Source organism: Euprymna scolopes, chromosome 22 (assembly GCF_053919585.1).
Source record: "Euprymna scolopes isolate OS-2025 chromosome 22, ASM5391958v1, whole genome shotgun sequence".
Classification (NCBI taxonomy): domain Eukaryota; kingdom Metazoa; phylum Mollusca; class Cephalopoda; order Sepiida; family Sepiolidae; genus Euprymna; species Euprymna scolopes.
This window is the reverse complement of record NC_136503.1, coordinates 114,383,425-114,403,445: the sequence shown is the minus strand read 5'-3', so window position 1 is coordinate 114,403,445 and position 20,021 is coordinate 114,383,425. Positions and strand designations below refer to the sequence as shown.

Genomic DNA, 20,021 nt, shown 5'->3' with positions numbered 1-20,021 from the left:
TATTGTACTTGTGCCAGGTATTCCCTCAGAGCATCGTAATTTTTGTCCACCTTAGGATAACTTTGAATGATTTTTTTTAAATATCTCCTCTCTGATAGCGTCCTTGTCCTAGTACTCCATCTTGGGGATATCAACAGCGATTCTGAAATTCAGTTCATTATCGGAAAGGTGGTGCATAAGATGGAATAGCCGACCAGAAACATATGTCTTCAGACATACCAGTCTTTCACGATCATCATGAAGTCCTGCAGTGCAAAACTCAAATTTCGCTAAAAAATCCCTTAACGCAAATTTATTTTCTCAGTCAAGGCTGTCAAAGGTGGGGCAGGTGATTTTAGGTTTCACTAACTCATACCCCAGACTAGGGTTGGGTGAAGTTGTAGCAGGTTCAACAAGAGCCAAATGAGGAGCACCTTCCTTTGGGGCAAGGGAATTCCTCAACTCTCGCAATGATAGGAAAACTGTAGACCTGTAAGAAAAGTTGTCATCAGCCAGTTCCCCTGCTTCCTCAGAGGGAGACAAGTTAATTATGTTCTTATCCAACTTCTCTAGCTCCTCAATTCTTGATTTGATGTTCCCTTGGTGGTGGTTCAGGAAATCCTTATCGAAGTGGCTTCGAGCATTACGTCATTCCACAGATTGATCTATCAACAAGCATGTTGTTCTTTTTAGCCTTATCAGAGTATCCAGCCGAGAAGGCTCCATTCCGTAAAACGGAGAGTAATTAAATCCTGTTGCAAAGTTTGGCGAATTCCCAGGATACGGTCTCTAAAAAATTGTTGATGACGTTGCAACAGATTTGTCTGTTGCAACCACAAGGTCACTTAGTTGATAAATTTGTTAGTTGATCAATACTCACAAAAAAAAAACCAGTGACTTGTCTCTGTCACAAGTCGCCTTAAACAGAAAAATGTTTTGGCGCACAAAAGGAAAAATCACGTGCACGTGCACATGATATCACGCACCAAAACCCTCATAAAAGAAAACACAAGGAAGCAAGCACCTTTTTGTTGCCGGAGCTCTCCAGAGGTAAGTAATTATTTCCTTTACCTTCAGGTCCAACAAAAAATGAAATTTTATGTGGAAGCAAGGATGAAGCATCATATTTAATAAATAAAGGAAGATTATTTAATTCGAAAAACCGAGTTCAAAATAAGCTTTGCAATGTATACGATGCTACAAATCGTATATATATTTATATATATATATATATATATATATATATATATATATATATATATATATATATATAACTATTTAGTTCATTAACGTGGTTTTTATTTCAAATGATCCCTCACCTTTGGAACGTTCTAACTTTTCAGTGCAGTTAACCAAATTTCTTAAACAACAAACCCTAAGTCTGGGTGGCATGGATGCAAAAACCACACGTAATTGCCTAAATAAAAAACGCAGAGTAATTTTAAAACGTTAGAATAGCCGGAAATGTTTTACGTTAAATTTATATGCGAAACTGATTTCCCGCTTTAAATTCTAAATTAATTGTTTTTTTTATCTTTTCGTCAAGACTGTAGGGTATGTTCATACGTAATAGTCTAAAAAGATATAATCTCATTGGGGGGAGGGGAGTGGTCAGCAGAGGGTTTTAAGTTACATTAATATCTTAATTTTTTTTCTTACACGTTTCAAAAATCGAGAGGCGGGGTTATAGTCGATCATTCTATGGATGCAAGAGATTATTCCTTCGATACAAAAATGTTTTAATCCTTTTAGTTTAAAAACTAAACAGTAAGACAGAAATAATAAAAACAAACATTATTATTTAAAATGATATCAAAATATATTACAAAACATCATAGTAATAACGTATCCAATATAAAATGTTGCCGAAAAAATTGTCTTTTATACGACGTCGCCAGAGGAATTCTTGAAGGTGACTATTGAAATTTGCATCATTAGTTCCTCTCATAGCACGGAATTTCACCTTGCAAAGATCCCAGCTGCCTTCAACATTGTTTATGGGATCTTCAGGAGCAACAAAGGTGTATCCGTGATTTTCCAGTTCTTGTCGCGGTAGGGCATTGTAATTTCGCCATCCATTCGTCACAATACGGGTGCCTGCACGCACGTATTTAGCAATGACAGGTAAAATAGTCGCTGCATCTCTTTTGTCCACAGGCAACATCATTGTCACATTTGTTTCACGCTCGACCATACCAAGAACCCACTGGTCAGGCTTATATTTTCCGCGGCGATTAGTTCGTTTCATAAATTTACTTTCATCAATTTCCACTGTTCGATCAGGACCGCCCATCTCTACAGGATTATCGATCAAATATCGCGCGCAAATATCGCGGATGAAATTGTACCAGTCTACCATAGTGTGGGTTGATATGCCAGTCTGTCTGGAAACTTCGACTTGGGATCGTTCCAACGACCACGAATATAATATTTCTACTATTTGGATTAAACTGAGAAGGGAACCCTCAAAGAAGGAACCAAGTCGTATGTTCTTTTTCCGCTTACATTTTCGGCAAGCCCAACAATACCCATCTATGTAATGTCTCCCTCTTCTCGTCTGGAATGTCATTGCCACTAAACATTTATCGCAAATACGCTGATTGGCGATGAGGCCATGACGTGCCAACCATCTGATCGTGGTAATATTATCACATGTTTGTAGGGCTAAATCTGTTACAGAAATATTTAGAGTACAAAGTTCTAAAGCGGGAACGATATCTTCCGAAATAGAACGCATGATGAATGATGACAACAACTGACTATAAAAAGAGAAGTGAGTGAACGTAAGACACCGGTTTACTCAGCGGTGACAATCCAAAGTTGTCCCGGTTCTATTTTTTGCCTGTTAAGAAAAACGAACAAAATGTTGATTTTTCCAGAAGAACAAATAAACAGACAACAACAATTGAAAAAATAAAAAAATAAATGAATAAATATATAACAAATAAATGTTACCAAAGGCAAGCAGGTTCTCCTTGAACTGTTGCCTCCCAAATTTTCGTCTGTAAAATTTTGATCACGTGATTACGATGTAGTGTGAATAAAATAAACCATTCATTCAAGTGCCGCTGGTTATGAAAATACGATATTAAAAATCACTTTATTAATACTTATACACTTATGTTACCGGGCTAGTGTTTTTTTGTAACTATTCTGTTCTTTCACTTAACAATTTAATAAATAAAAAAAAAACATATCACAAAACTTGCATTTAACTTGAAAGTACTATTTAAAAAAATAGCTCATTGACATAAGTGCATAAGCAAATGAAAATAATTTTTTTTTTTTTTTAATAATTACACAAAACTTTAAGGTGCTTAAACATTTTTGGTACCGCGCTATTTTAGTTTTTTCAGGTTAAATTCAAGTTTCACGATATTTTACAAAACAGTGTCCTCTTTCCCATGTTAAGAATGGCTTTCGAAATAATAACATTATTATTTTAGCGCGGTACTAAAAATACATGTACCCACTTTAAATTTAAATTATTGTGAATTTATTCAAACGGTCCTTTATCTCGCTAAGTCAATCTCTTTTGTAGCAACTCGCCACAAACATTAAAAGTGTCTGGATAAGGAGCGTTCCAGTTGCACGTACATCTGTTATCTACCCCCATGCAAATATTACATTATATATAGTAAAACTTGGTAATTGTCTGGACGGCATAAAAAGCACTCCATGTGACAAAGATGTAGACTTTTCATCCAGTCGGCATTCAGAGAAAGCAAATTTGAAAATATTTTTCTAACAGTTTTTGCTGGAGTCGGTCTGCACCTATAAAAAAGGCACTGTGTGTGAAACCCAGTCAGTTGAGTCAGATTTTCCTTGAAGTGTTAACAAGCACACTCTCACTCCCTCTCCCAATGTGAAAACCGTTAACATGATTTTGCGTGCTTTGCGCCTGGAACTTGGAAATCTCCCTGGATTAATTACCAAAAGAAAATATATAACTTTGTATTGCATCAGATATATTCATGGAACTGATTAAAATAACAAACTGTATTTTCCTTAACCTAAGAAAAAGAAAGGAACATGTATTCTGCAAAAATGACATTCTGCCTCAGTCAGAGAAAGATTTCTTTCTTTTGCTCTTTATTGCACATTTTAATCTAAACCTTATCAGACTGTTTTAATATATATATATATATATATATATATATATATATATATATATATATATATATATATATATATATATATATAAAAGTTTCAACCAAAATAGCAGTGAGTGCCCGTATGAGCGCAAAAAAAAAAAAAAATTTAGCTGCAGTAGGCAGGCTCATACCTGTAACGTGAAAGAGGAAAAGGAGGTGAAAAAGCTAATGCATTAGCTGTCTTGACCATGCCGACTTATGACTTCACAGGCTTTTGAAATAACATTTTATAAACGTACGTTGAGATCGGTAGGTGTATGACTTGCAAAAATGTTGATGCAAAAACTGACTTGGAAAAAACAGCCCAGTTGACCAACACAGAATGAATCTTTTTGGACAATTTTTACATATTTTTTAGCCAAGAGATTGACCTTTCTAACGATTCTGATTTTGTCACTAGCTGATGCATTTATCAAAAGTTTTGGCAGACATACAAAACCACACAGACAGACATATACACATACAAACTAACACAAATTTTACCTTTTATATAATAAATTAGCATGGGTACCTGATGTTGTCTGGGTGTGGAGAGGTGGTATAGTAAGAGTATTGAATAACTAATCCATAAAAAAAAATAAATACCCGTGAGTATCTTTTCAAGCGCAAAAAAAAAAAAAATTAGTTGCAGTAACCAGGCTCAAACCTGTAACACAAAAAAGGGAAAGGAGGTAAAAAAAACAAACATGTTAGTCATCTGGCTTACGGCGTATTTGTGGCGTCCCGGCCTTCAAAATAGCATGTTTTATACATACATCAAGATCTGAAGGCGCATGACTTTGCAAAAAATGCTGATGCTAAAAACTGCCCAGTTGACAGTTAAAGAATTAATATTTTTGATAAATTTTTTGATATTTGTCATCTGAGAGATTGATATTTCTAATGATACCAACTTAGTCAGTGTTCATTGTGTCTGTCGAAAGTTTTTGGGAGGCCTCAGATAATTCGCACATCCTTCAATCCAATCATTGCATTTCCTTTATGTCTGTTGGGCAGTGAATATCTTTTATGACTTTTACTTTCTCAGTATCATGAAATAAATCCTTACTGGTTATCATGTGAACCAGGAATTATATAAACGTTTGTCACAAGTTAATTTTCTCAGCATCTCACATTTGCGACATCTCTGCAATAATTTTGAGTTTTATATGATGACTCACCATTGCGTAACACCTTCCAAGTCAGCCCCATTGTTGAATAGTAATTTTTGAAATATCTCTGGGTAATCTCAGATGCTAACACTTTCCATTAATTATTTTACATTTTTATAGTCATACTAGAAGATGTACCCGACATTCCCCAGTATTAACATACCATTAAATTCCTTTAAAAATTAACATACCATTAAATTCCTTTAAAAATTAACATACCATTAAATTCCTTTAAAAATTAACATAACATTAAATTCCTTTAAAAAATTAACATAACATTAAATTCCTTTAAAAATTAACATAACATTAAATTCCTTTAAAAATGAACATAACATTAAATTCCTTTAAAAAATTAACATAACATTAAATTCCTTTAAAAATTAACATAACATTAAATTCCTTTAAAAATTAACATAACATTAAATTCCTTTAAAAATTAACATACCATTAAATTCCTTTAAAAATTAACATAACATTAAATTCCTTTAAAAATTAACATTAAATTCCTTTAAAAAATTGAAGTAAAAAAAACATAAAGAAACTTAGACATGTGCATGCAAGTACTATGCTTTTTCTAAACAGTTCATTTCTTTGATTGAGATTGTTGGACTGACTTCCTCATCTTGGTTGTTATCGTCACAACGTTTCGGCCGTTTTGCCCTCCGGCCTTCATCAGGTGTTTTGTATCGAACTGGGGAACCGTTTGTTAGGAGTCTCGAACCCAACCCTTTATTATTATTACGGGGGTACCGTTAACATGATTTTGTATGCTTTGCACCTGGAACTTGTAAATCTCCCTGGATTAATTACCAAAAGGAAATATATAACGTTGTATTGCATCAGATATATTCATGGAACTGATTAAAAAAACAAACTGTATTTTCCTTAACCTAAGAAAAAGAAAGGAAGAAGTATTCTGCAAAAATGACATTCTGCCTCAATCAGAGAAAGATTTCTCTCTTACTCTTTATTGCACATTTTAATCTAAACCTTATCAGACAATTACAGTTCATTTCTTGTAAGTAAAAAATATACTCGAGATCGAAACTAAAATGTAAGGACATGGAGTCAAGTATGATAGCCATTAGACCAGCTTGCTATGATCTTTGAAAAGTGTTTTCAAATCTTGTGAAACAGTTGACAAACAGATAAAAATCCGATGACCCCCTCCTTTTTTCTGGATGAAACTGATAAAAAACTTTTCACATGTCTGAATATCTTATATACCAAGTTTCAAGTCTGTAGATCAAATATTCATTGGATATATAGATACTACACTTTGCTTCTAACCAAAATGTGAAGGACAGGTTTGAAAAAAATATTTTCAATGTGCTTTTTTGATACAATTCCACATTAATTTTTTTTAAAACATTAACTGTAGCAACAATAAATTAATATTTTTAAATAATCTTTTAAAATATTAAATTTTAATTTAATATTATGATACGCTTTTCATGACCAATTTAAATAGTGAAAATATCCAAAAATGGAAGAAGCCAAAATCGTATAAGTTATTAGATCAGTTAAGTCCAGTAAATGAGCTAAATGAATGATGCAAGTTCAGGTGTACATTTGTTTCTTTTGTTTGACTTGAGAAACCTCAGTTCTTTTATTTTCCGTCATAAGCTCGACTTTTAATATAGGGAAAAATGGGGGGGGGGGTATATGCTAAATATTTATTTTTTATTGCGGTTTTGTTTTTATAATAAATTCTCGTTTTCAAATTACTTCATTCTCTGTGATTATCCGATTTATATTTAAATTATTGTAATTTGAATACATTTTTCTTTTAAAGAAGGATAATTATTTTACATTTTGATAGTTTTGTATGCATTTTTACTTTTAGTATCTCTAGTTCACTTTTTGTCAGTCAATTTGTAATTTTCAAAAACAACCTTGTATAAAAAGTGGGGAGACCCAAAGTTTGTAACTTTTTTTAGTTAAAACTATGATGGCAATCAAATGAGACAATGGTGTTCTGTATCTAGTCTGGTGCACTGTAGTGTTTGCTGTGGATATAAAGTCGAAGCTGGTATTGCCTCTCTGGATGCAGACCTGATTATGTGATTAGGAGACATAGATTTGCCCAGTTACCAAGGTCTTCCTCTTGGCATTGCAGTCAAAGTTTGACGGAAAGGCAGCCAGTGTAATTGCAGAAGTTATCGGAAAGGTGTTGCAGTGCTCCACCATCTGACTATCAAGACTCCAAACCGGATTTTTTGTCAAGGATTACTCTCTTAACCTCTACCATATACCTATATTATTTTATAAATTTCTAAGGTAAATTTTTAATGTAGAGATAATCCTATTCCCCTCAGAATGGGGCACTTTGGATTAGAATAAAAAATTAAAAAAGTTTAAAACCATTTTTGTTGTCTAGACATGTTTTATATCACATTAAGTTGCTTGATGGCAGCCTATCATTTACTTTACTTTTCTCTTAACCTTTTCCTGACCTTGCCTAACACTGGAGTATTATGTTGAATAACTACACTTTGCCATTGTGGCATCACGCATTTCCACCTGTGTTAAGCAAGAAGAAAAAGGAAAAAAATAGATATGAAGGAGTATAGGAAGGCTATAGCAATGCAGGGAACTGGCTGTTGTATTGGTGTAACGTATGAACAAAAATGGACAAATGAAAGAAGGTTTTGTTTTATTTTATTTAACATCATATGTCAATTTATTTTTCAAGATAATCACAATACAAATCAGTAAATATGAACTTACTATTTGATATAATCGGGATAGTGGAGGTCTTAATATTTCGAAAATATCATCTATTTTTTTTTTTTTGTCGCTTTTCTTTTGAAAAAAATAGCCTTCTCATACTCCTCCATATCTATTTACCAGCAATGCTTTAATCAAACTTCCTTTCTCTATTTGAAAAAAAAAACTGTAATATATGATTTACTAATGCAAAAATAAGAAAACAAAATACTCCCACGCACACCCACATAAAAAAATACCAAAATAATATTTTTTTAATGAAATGCCATGACATAATGAAATCATTTTATACAACCAAATAATTAACAAATTGCTTCTTTTTTTCTTTTTTTGTCAATTATAAATAATTTGAAATAAATTTAATAGCAATAAGATCAAACAAATTGTTACATGTTTAATTCTAGAGGTATTAAACATGCAACATCTATTTAAAAAGAATTTAAAGTAAAATATATATTTAAAAAGAATTTAAAGAAAAATAAAAAGTATTTATTGTACATAAAATTAAAGAAACAAAAATATTTGCAAATGATCTAAGGGAGATAAGCAAGTTCTTAATTCAATATACAGGATGGTCGCTAGAAAAGCGGGAAATTTGAAGGTCAGGTTAGATCCTGAAAAAAAATGCATGATTGGTATTTTTTGATTGGTTCTTTTGTTAGTTTTCTTGGTTAAGACACTGCAGTGAAGTGCACGAACGACATTTTGAGTATCTATGAATATAATATAACATTTGTCTTTGAAAAACTTTGTAAAAATTATTCTTTGTTAAAATAAATCGTTGTTTGACAAATTTCCTGCTTTTCTAGAGACTTTCTAATCTGACTAACTAAGAGTTGATGCTATCAGCATTCTTTTATTCAGGTTGACAAGAAAGTTCTTGCGGATTTAAACTTTTAAATTCAGATGAGTATATCTCGGCTCAAATGAAAATTTATTGATTGAAATAAGCACCATCAGAATCAACACACATTTTTGCCAATGCAAAACAAGTGTCAATAACATAAAAATCTTGCGTTCTAGTTGAAATGAAGTCACTGAAGACGTTTTTTATAATGCTTAGTTTTTTTTAAGCATTTCTCATGCAGAAAGTTATTGAAATGCTTGAAAAAGTGGTAGTCAGTAGGTGAGACGTCTGGAGAATATTGCGGATGAGGTAGAGTTTCATAGTTCAGTTTGTTCAACTTCTGCAGGGTCGATTTAGTAATGTGCAGTCTGGCATTGTTATGGAGGAGAATTGGATTTTTTTCTGTTGACTAATGCTCAGTGTTGTTGTCGAAGTTTTTTTATGCATTTCATTCATTTGTTGACAGTACTTTTCCGTCATAATGGCTTCACTTGCATCCAAAAAATGCAGACCACCAAACAGTCAACATGATCTCCTTTTGGTGTAACTCTGGCTTCAGGAGATGTCATGGAGCTTCGCAGGCACCTTACCACTAAGCTGAGTGTCACCGGTTGTTATAAAGAAGCCAGTTTTCATCACAAGTCACAACCTGGAATTTTGGAAAAAAACAAATTGGCAATCACACTTACAATATTGCCTGTTGTGTATGCGATAAGAAATAGATGTTAGTAAAGTTGGTGACCACACACAATTATGTTCCACAATTTCTTGTTTGTTTCATTTCATTTTTGCACAATTTTTTGATAAAAGATATTGCTTTTAAATATAACTAGCAGGGACACCCAATGTTGCTCAGGATTGAATGATGATCAACGAATGTTTCATCCTCCCAAATTTTTATTATCATCAAAATCAGTGAAATCACCCAATTTTGAATCCAATCGATTTATTACCTGCTCTAGTTGGGGACCCATCATGGTGCATTGGGAGGAAGCCTCACATGCCTCTCTGCAGTGATTTAGTTCACAATACATTGTAGCCTACATTGCAATGTAGAGAACCTACTGTTGATTTTATAAATTATTTTTATATAATGACTTAAATGAAAGTTTAAAATTCAAAAGTCAAGTATTATAGTTCAATTGTGCTCTAAACAGAAACATTCATTTCAAACACACCACTGTTATATCAAAGAACCTACAGTTGATTTTATATGCCAGGCCTTTTAGCTTGTATGGTAATAAAACTTCTCAAATGAACTTGTGATGTTAAGCTCTATAAGGTGTTAACTTTGGTCAAAATCGCCTGTTCCTTCTTTCATTGGATTTTTTCGATTATTGGTTATTGATACTTATCAAAGAAATTATGATACAAAACCTACATTAGAACACTGCCACACACATAATATACATTTGTGTAAAATTTCAAAAAACTCAGTGCAGCTGTTTAGGAGTCCATAGGTGTAACACACACAAAAAAAAACAAAAAAAACACACACACACACACACACACACACACACACACACACAGAGATATTTGTAAACTGGTTTATTTGGGGGTTTTTTAGATAAATGTTTTAAATTTTCCTTTTTTAAATATTTATTGTTTCTGTGAAAATGTGTTTGTAAATAAACATTTTTCAAAAAATATGTAAAAAAAAAATCAATTTACGAATATTCTTAGTTAATAAATATATTCGTATTTAAAGACAATATTGAAATCAAAACAAAAATCGTGGAACATAATTCAATGGGCGTGCCCAACTTAACATCGTCTATTTCCTAACATGTCATGCACAGCAAGCAATGGCTTGAATAAGTTAATATACATCATCATCATCACCCACTAGTTAGTATGACATATTAAAAATAATTTTTTAAAAAACACTTTAACATTTTTTAAATTAGTACAATAGGCTTAAGAGGTTGTCTTAGCAAATATAGCGTCATGTAGGAAATAAAAAAATATTAGCATATTCACTCATTTAAAAAGTACCTTTCTTCAGACTTGATTGGATATTGTAAAAGATCGCCTAAATTCATTTAAGTAATATTTTTACAGTAATTTTGGTTAAATAACAAGATATATTATTTTTGGTCTAAGACCAGTGAAAATGTGCATGTCACATTTGGCCGCTATGAAGAAGTACATGAATTAAACATAACCAATTCTGCCCTCATGGGGTGGCAAGTAGATAGGGGCAGAATTAATAATCTACCATTTTAATTCGTCAGATCTTTGTTTTTCATTTTCATTTTGCAAATAAAATCAATGTTTATTAAAATGTTGTCACACGGACTTAAGGTTGGTGAAAATGTATGTTTAGTTTTGTAAGAAACAAAATAAATTTAGCATTTATTACAAATTCATTTAAAATGTATTAAAAATATCATAAACACAATATAAAATATTGCTTAAGAAATTGTCTTTAAAAATACAATTTAATCAGCAAAAAGCAGAAGACAAATATCTACTAACCTTAAACTATATCCAGTGGTGAGGCCCCAGCTTGCGGGCTTTGGGGAGTGTGGAGCCACCCTTGCCATTGCTCCCAGGTGCACTTTGACCTGGAGTGGTAGTACCTGTTAGGGTCCCAACTATGGGTTAAATAGAAACTGACTTGAAAACAACAAATATATTCTATTAAAAATTTTTTCTTCAAAATCTTTGGATTTGGCATTAAATAACCTGGAAAGGCTTGATATGCCGTAAAACAAAAACAACCAACCAACCAAGCAACCAACCAACAAATATCTACAATATAATTTTTTTTTAAAATTTCTTCATCAGCTTGTTAAAGCTAGGAATGGGGCATCCTACTGGCTATCTCATATATCCCAACCGAGAGATTTTTTAAAGATTCTAACCGTCCTTTTAAGTGCAATTGTTTGAATCTCTCTTGCACTTGGTTCACCGAATATATTAGCTAGAGAGTTTTTGAAAGTTTTTTCAGGAGTCTGGTTGCTTCTATGATTACTGGAATCAAGATCTTCCTAAGATTCCAATTTCTTTTCATATGTACATAAGACCTTGGTATTTTGCTATCTTTCCTTTCTCAGCTCTGTTTCACTGGTAGAATACTTAACATAATTAAATCCTTCTTAGATAAGAGAAAAATCTAGGTTGTCCTCGACGGTCGTACATCTAAACAATATGATATAAATGCGGGGGTGCCCCAGGGTTCTATCCTTGGACCTCTATTGTTCCTGATATTCATAAATGACCTCCCCGACAAAATTGCCTCTGAGATGGGTATATATGCTGATGACACTACACTCTATGGCAGGCACGACAGGAAGACGAATGAACACATTTCTAAAGAAATGGCAGAAACACTAGAGGAAGACCTCTAATCTGTGGTGGAATGGGGACAAAAGTGGTTGGTCGCGTTCAATGCTGCCAAGACTAAACTAGTTTCATTCAATAATTACAAGAAACCCTCTCTACCACCTATAGCAATGGCCAACGATTCTTTATCTGAGAGTACATCTTTCAAACTCCTTGGCCTAACGTTCACAGGAAACATGAGTTGGAACAATTACATTGAAGGCATTGCTAGGGCCGCTGCAAGAAAGGTGGGCTCTCTCTACCGTGCTAGACAACTACTAACACCCGAAAGTATCCTGTACCTCTATAAGGCCACCATTCGCCCATGTATGGAGTATTGCTGTCACATCTGGGCTGGTGCATCTGCTACTAGTCTCTCGCTCCTTGACAAGGTTCAAAAGAGAGTCGCAAACCTGATAGGCCCTGAACTGGCATCTAAGCTTCAGCCTCTGTGCCCTCACGACGTGAGCACCCTCGACAAACCCGACAGAATCCCACCCCCACACTGTAGAGATCCCTAGATGTAAAAGATCTTTTTACTCCAATAGTTTCTTCCCCAGAACCGCTAGACTCTGGAATTCCATTCCAGGTCCCTGTGTTAAGGAATAGAGAGAGGGAGAGAAAGAGAGAGAGAGAGAGAGAGAGAGAGAGAAGGGAAGAGGTGAGTTATAGTGTAGACACGTTGACCGGAAGTTAAGATCAGCTGATTGGATTGCGTGCGAGTCATGTGATCAGGTTAGCTGAATCGTGGAGATTTGATTTGGACTCAGAAGACAACCGACGGCTTCCCGTTGTCTCCTCCTCTTCACTGGGGGGGGGGGGGGACGAACGCTGACGTGTGTAGAAGAAGAACCCACACAGGCCGATTTCACTTTCCACCTTCTGCAGGACATCTGGGAAAAGTGAAATAAACTATAGAACTAATTCCTTGTCTTGGAGTGATTGAATCTTCATCCAAAAACAGGTATCAAGTCTCCCTCCAGGACGAGAAATTCCAGATGGTCCAACATCGAAGAAGCAGAGGTAGGTTCTGAAAATACATGTCACTCACACATGATTCCCTTTATAATACAACATAAATATATAATATAACACGTCATCTCTTCTAATCCATTATTAGAGATGACGCAACAAACACTCAACCCTTTATTATAGAGACAACGTAACACCTGCTTCCCTAACAGTACTGACGTGCAGAAGTTCAAGTGTAACGTGAACCGACATCTTGCTGCCCAAATCCCTACATAGCACCCCAGTAGTTGTTGCCCCTGATAGTAGCCCCCTACACCAAAGTGACAATTTGCCTTGTTTGGGGTGAAAATGTAAAAAAAAAAAAAAGCATCATTGAGAACACTAACTTCTACTAAGGTTGCTTCTTTCTCCTTCTTGTCCCATATCACTGTCGGGTTTAACAGCTCCATTTTCTAGGTATGTAGCTGTAATAACTACATAGTCATAGTGGGTGGTGTATGACTTATTTCCAACTGTTCTTTCTGGTAAACATGTTCCCAGGACTTGCTGCTGCATTCAATATTCACCTTTTTACAGATTGTTTTGTGGAGATATTTACACACGCTGCTGTGTCGCATCATATACCAGAACTTTACAGCTGAATGTCAGGTGGCTCACACTCTTTTATTTGTGTAGAATAGTGATCTTTTAAACCAACGCATTTCAGGTGAAAACATTATGTCATGTCGAAATTAGTATAAATTCTGAAAAATGATCCTGTAGATGTGCTAGATGTATTTAAATAAAAAATAAACCACAATTACGTTCTGACATTCTGTTTTAAAAATGACGGATGGAATTATTTAGTCCAAATGATTGCTTGCAGTTATTGCCATGAATTTTCAGAACTCTCCAACATTAAAACATATGATGAAACTTTTATAAATCAATAAATTTTATTTTTACTTTATTTTTTATTTTATTAATAATTAGTTTGTAAAAATTATTTTTTTACTGGATTATTTTTCATAATTTTTGGAATTTGTTATTATTTAGAAAGCCATTCTGAATATGGAGAGGGGGGTCTTCTCACCTATTCTGTACTTTCACCTAACAATTTAATCAAACCTATCTAACAAATAGCACAGTTCGTAAACTGTACCTGCACTATTTTTTCTTTCTGCCTACCTTTTTTTGCTTGGGTTGTCGGCTGCTGCGATTTCATTGGCTGTTTCTACATTTTCCGGTAGTTTATGTAAACTGCCGGAATATGCCAACGAAAGGTTGGTTTTACTCCAGTCTGTTAATTTAATTAACAAACAATACCATAATAATTAGGAAAAAACTATATTTCAATGGCAGCCATCTTAAAGATAAGGGTATCCAGCATATTTCTCGAGGCATTTCATTGTTGCCATACTCTAGGGATATCCAAAATATTGTGTAAAATCACCAACATTTTATCCACTATCAACCGTGTCATCATTTTGTGTTTGTGCATAATTTTTACAGATGCCGCTAGAAGCAGGGAAGTAGCGTTTTTTTTTGCTATTGTTTATATTAATTTTATTAATTAGAAACCTCCATACATTTTTTTTTTAAATATGTGCTAAAATTAAGCTGACCCCCCCCACCCCAGGAATAAACATCTTTTAACAATTACAAGAAATAAATATTCCATATTTATTAAAATAAAAATTGTTCGCATTGTTCCACTTATTTTTATAAAAAATGTTTTTTTTTATATGAAATATACATAAAAAAATGAACGTTTTACGGGTAGAAGTCAACAAACAACTATATGAAAAAATATATATATATATATCTACACACACACACACACACACACAAGAAATAAATGTTACTGTAGGTGTGTCAGAATTTTGGGGGAATTTTTGACACCCTTAACACAAAACTGCGAATAAAATATACAAAATTCGTAATTTCTCTTTTTAAAGTGGATTGTTTAATTTCTTTATGGAATATACTTCCAAAATAAACTATTAAAGTTTTTTGAAAAATAATAGAAATATTATTCTGTATTTTTTTAAAAAACAGTGTTTACAAAGTGCCTGTGCGTGCTCATGCAGCCATTTTTTTCTACATAATAAATGAATAGAATTTTATGAGTTAAACTTTTTTCAATTTTTTCAATTTAAAAATCTATGAAAATTTTTTTTATTAGTTCAATTTTTACAATATTTGCAGGTTTAATGTGAAATTTTATGCTCTTTCCAATAAACCGAATATAATATTCTAGACAAACGTTTTTTTTTTTAAATTCACCCCCCCCCCATTTTGAAATGTCTATTAAAATGAAAATAATTAATTTTCTCACCTCAGATTTTTATATCACAAATTGAAGATAAAAGATCAATAAATAAAATAATCTAATTTAAAACAAAAAAAAAAAGAATAGTTTCGTGTAAATTTACCTGCAAAGTCAAAAGTTTAAAACTTTTTTTTTTAAAAGTATGTTGATTTTTTTTTTTAAGTGAAACCTCACATTTTAAAAATTTTGTCCTAAAAAGATTGAATACCTACAATAATTTTTTCTGCTTCATTCAATATTTTTTTTTTAGATTAAAAAAAAAAAAATCACTCCATAAAGAAAAAATAAAATATATTAAAGTAAAAACTCATGTATTTCTTTAAGAGAATAAAAAAAATGAAACATTAGTCAAGTGGAATTTTTTTAAACAGCAAAAACTGATAAGTGAAATGTGATCATTTTTCAATTACGATGGCCCATTTGACTAACTTTTGTTTACAGCAAACACATGCCAGAAAAAGAAAGGGGGAGATTAATTCTGGCGCTTACAGGCCACCATAGTTCTCAACTCGAAGAAAAGGAGACGATTATCTCCCCTTTCTTCCAGTTGTGACCATCTGCTATCGCGGTATTTTTGAATCCTTGTTTAAAAAATTATTTTATTTAAAAAGTACATGGAATATATAATATAAATATAGATAAATTCTTAACAATGAAGAATGGAAGTACCCACTGATTAGTATTTTTTTTATAAGTAAGTGATTTTTTGGAATTTATATATATTATATTCGAAGTAAGTTAAAATTCATTGATTTTCTTGAAATCTTTTTTTAAAGAAAACCGATTTAAAAAAAACAAATATTGCATATTTTGCTATTAAACCTGTTATTTTAAAATTTGGTCTCTGCCCCTTTTATTGAAAAAAAAATAGGGTTTAAATTACATTGTTCAAGTAGTCATAAGCTTCGAAAGATTGCAAGTCTAATTATTCAAGTTTTTATCACCCATTTTTAATGGCGATTTTTGACACTGGTTATGTTACCGTAGCCAATAAAAGTTAATTTTATAGCTCCCTGGTTCATTTGATTTGGTTTTCAAGTAGTTTTTCTTGCTCTTTATTTAATCTGAAAAATGTAGATTAAAAAAAAAATTTTTTTTTTAAATGGCGGCATCTTCTTCTTTGGAAGAAGTAAGCCTCGTTTTGTCTTCAAGGTTTACAGATGCTTTTAATTTTTGGGGTATTTTATTACGAGAGTACACAGCGTAGTATAAACACCCTAACTTTCCATGTTAAGAACGGCTTTAGAAATAAACACCCACAACCTTAAGAACATCTTTCAGAATAAACACCACCAACCACCTCATGTTAAGAATGGCTTTCGGAATAACCCCCCCCCATGTTAAGAACAGCTTTAGGAATAAACACTCCCAACCTCGAAAGTCGTTCTTAACATGGGGTGGTTGAGGTGTTTATAGTACATTTGGTACTCTCATGAAAAATACTAAAAAAACAAAATTCAAAACGAGACTTGCTTCTTCCAAAGATGCCAACATTTTTTTTTTTTTCTTTTCAAATCCGCTCGGAAAAACTGAACTTTTGAGATCAAATAAAGAGCAATAAAAACTACTTCAACCCCCCTTCTTTTTCCACACTATAGAAAAAAAAACTTGGAAAATTAAGGCATTTATAAGTTTTTGAGGGTGTTGAAAACGAAAATAACGTTTAAAATTCCAACAAACGATTAGTTTCCAAGAAAGTGGAAAGTCGATTGTCTGCTCCTTTCTGATCTTATATTCCAAACATTCCCAATAGGTGTCGCTAGCAGTGTATCATTCAAAAACAAGATGGTATGAAGTTTTTCTTCGATAAAATGTCTCATAATATTTGATTTTCTTAAATAAAAAAAAAAACTACTTGATTTATTTACGTGATTTTTGGAATATGACATTTTCATGCAGTGACAAGAAGTACGTACATTATAAAGATTTTTTTCAGATTTTTATAGTAAAAAAGATTACTTGTGGACTATTTATAGACTTGCACCCAATTATGAATATGTCATTTCATTTTCTGTTTAAAATAGTTTGAAGTACTGGTTTCTCTCACGGATTCTAATCGACAGGTGCTCGAAATAAAATGGCGTCTCCAGTTTCGGCGATAAAGTGTAGAAGCACCACATCGGTATTAAAGTATCATTCCAACGTCAAAAAATTACTACTTAATACAAATAATAATATTAATAATTTGTCTAAGAATGTTTCCGTAATTAAATATGTGATAAATTCCTTCAGTTAAAATCTGTTGGAACATGTTTCGTTGGGGATACCAAATCAACTATCACCGCCTAGAAAACGGCAGAAGTAAGGCAACAATGAAATGTCTTGGGAAATAAGCCGGATAACCGTTAAAAACGCCACTATAATCCAAAAAAGAAATCTGGGGTTTGTATTACTGTACACATAGATTCGAAAAAGTTGTCAAAAAAAAACAAATATATAACAAATAAATGTTATCAAAGGCAAGATAAGTTACTTTTCTACCTAACTGAATATATTTTTCGTGTTTTTATTCAATGTAACATATTTATTCAGCTCGAAAAGCATACAGTGTTTACCGATGTATTGGAAAATTTAAAATGGCGTCCGACACTCTCTTTAACACGGTAAGTTCAGGAAAAGATGTTATAAATAATAAACTAGACAAAATACTGTTAGAAATTCGCTCATTATATGTTACCGTGACATAAGTTGACATATATTCGGTGTTATTTTAATAGTATTTTGTCTAGTTTATTATTTATAACACCTTTTCCCAAACTTACCATGTTAAAGAGAGTGTCGAGCGCCATTTTGAATTTTCCAATACATCGGTAAACACTGCATGTTTTTCGAGCTGAATGAACATGTTACATTGAATAAAACCAAAAAAAATGTATCCAGTTAGGTAGAAAAGTAACTTCTCTTGCCTTTGATAATATTTATTTGTTATATATTTGTTTTTTGACAACTCTTTCGAATCTGTGTACAGTAATACAAACCCGAAATCCGTAAAATCATAAAAATACATGAAAATGTTTCAATTATCTTGTTTTGTAATTTAGTAAGAAAAAAATAATAAAAATCAAACAATGTTTATTAAAAATCAAATGTCACTAGATTAAAAACATCATAATAATGGCGTATCCAATATAAAATGTTGCCGAAGAAATTATCTTTTATACGACGTCGCCAGAGAAATTCTTGAAGGTGACTACTGAAATTGTTATCATTTGTTTTCAGAGCACGGAATTTCGCCTTACAAAGATCCCAGATCTCGTGCATACTGTTTATAGAGTCTTCGGGAGCAACAAAGGTGTATCCGTAATTTGTCAGCTCTTGCTGCGGAAGGGCATTGTAGTCCTGACATCTATTCGTCACAATACGGGTGCCTGCACGCACGTATTGAGCAATGACAGGTAAAATAGTCGCTGCATCTATTTCGTCCACAGGCACCATCATTATAATATTTGTATCTAGTTCGACCATGCCAAGAACCCACTGGCCAGGTTTATATTTTCCTCGGCGATTAGTCCGCTCTATAAGTTTAGTTTCGTCAATTTCCACAGTTCGATCATGACCGCCCATCTCCACGGGATTATCAGTTAAATATCGCGCGCAAACATCACGAATACAATTGTACCAATTTAGCAAACATCGGGGTGATACACCTGTCTGTTTGGAAATTTCGACTTGGGGCCGTTCCGACGACCACAAATATAATATTTCTAATATTTGGATTAGTTTGAGACCTGAATGGACGAAGAAGGAACCATGTCGTAAAGCTTTGGTACGTCCACATTTTGAGCAAGCCCAGCAATATCCGTCTCGATTACTGCCTCTCGCTTGCAAACACATTGGATGTCGACATGTACGGCAGACGAGCTTATTGGCAATTAGGCCATGACGTGCCAACCATTTTACAGTGGTAAAAGTATCGCAAGTTTGTAGGATCAAATCTGTCATAGAAATATTTAGACAACAAAGTTCTAAGGCTGGGACGACATTTTCCGAAATATAATACATGATTTTCTGAGCATTTTAAAAAGACAAAAAAAAAAAAAACGTCAAACACACGACACCGGTTAGAGGTGACAATTCAAAGTTGTTCCTATTTTATTTTCGGCCGCTGCGAAAACCAGACAAAACTAGTCATTAATAATGCCGGGTTTGCGTTACTATGCACACTGCACAAAGGTACGAAAAAGTTGTCATGTCAAAAACAAATGTATAACAAATAAATGTTACCAAAGGCAAGATAAGTTACTTTTCTATCTAACTGGATACGTTTTTATTGTTTTTATTTAATGTAAAATGTTTATTCGGTTCGAAAAACGGAGGAGGAGAACTAGAAAATATGGCCGTGATATCTTTGAAGATTCGATAATCACTTCAAAATAAGAAATAAAACAAAACTCAATAAATCTCATGTTAACATTTATTGAGTGAGTTTCTACCACCATTTTGTTTTATTTCTAATTTTGAAGTGATCACCGAGTCTTAAGTAATCATAACTCCTGCAGTATGCGGACTGCTATCAAGGAATTACCGAACGATAGCAAATAGCAACGGAG

At 33.1% G+C, this 20,021-nt stretch overlaps 2 protein-coding genes and 1 long non-coding RNA gene across 3 annotated transcripts; all 3 read right to left on the bottom strand.

Annotated features, from left to right (window-relative positions):
* Nucleotides 1-1,801: 1,801 nt before the first annotated feature.
* Nucleotides 1,802-2,716, bottom strand: LOC145243769 (uncharacterized). The gene has a single exon (XM_080106811.1). It carries the CDS (start codon nucleotides 2,714-2,716, stop codon nucleotides 1,802-1,804), a length of 915 nt encoding a protein of 304 aa, XP_079962937.1.
* Nucleotides 2,717-8,466: 5,750 nt separating this feature from the next.
* Nucleotides 8,467-17,990, bottom strand: LOC145243662 (uncharacterized). Its single transcript, XR_013862928.1, has 2 exons — nucleotides 11,340-17,990; nucleotides 8,467-9,510 (listed from the first exon to the last, which is right to left on the bottom strand). It is a non-coding gene; the product is annotated as an uncharacterized LOC145243662 (long non-coding RNA).
* A 556-nt stretch (nucleotides 17,991-18,546) lies between these two features.
* Nucleotides 18,547-19,473, bottom strand: LOC145243768 (male abnormal protein mab-31-like). The gene has a single exon (XM_080106810.1). The coding sequence runs from the start codon at nucleotides 19,471-19,473 to the stop codon at nucleotides 18,547-18,549; it is 927 nt and encodes a 308-aa protein (XP_079962936.1).
* Nucleotides 19,474-20,021: the final 548 nt, after the last annotated feature.

Coding starts and splice junctions, on each gene's coding strand:
- LOC145243769 (XM_080106811.1), bottom strand. CDS start 2,716: ATGCGTTCTATTTCGGAAGATATCGTTCCCGCTTTAGAACTTTGTACT.
- LOC145243768 (XM_080106810.1), bottom strand. CDS start 19,473: ATGTATTATATTTCGGAAAATGTCGTCCCAGCCTTAGAACTTTGTTGT.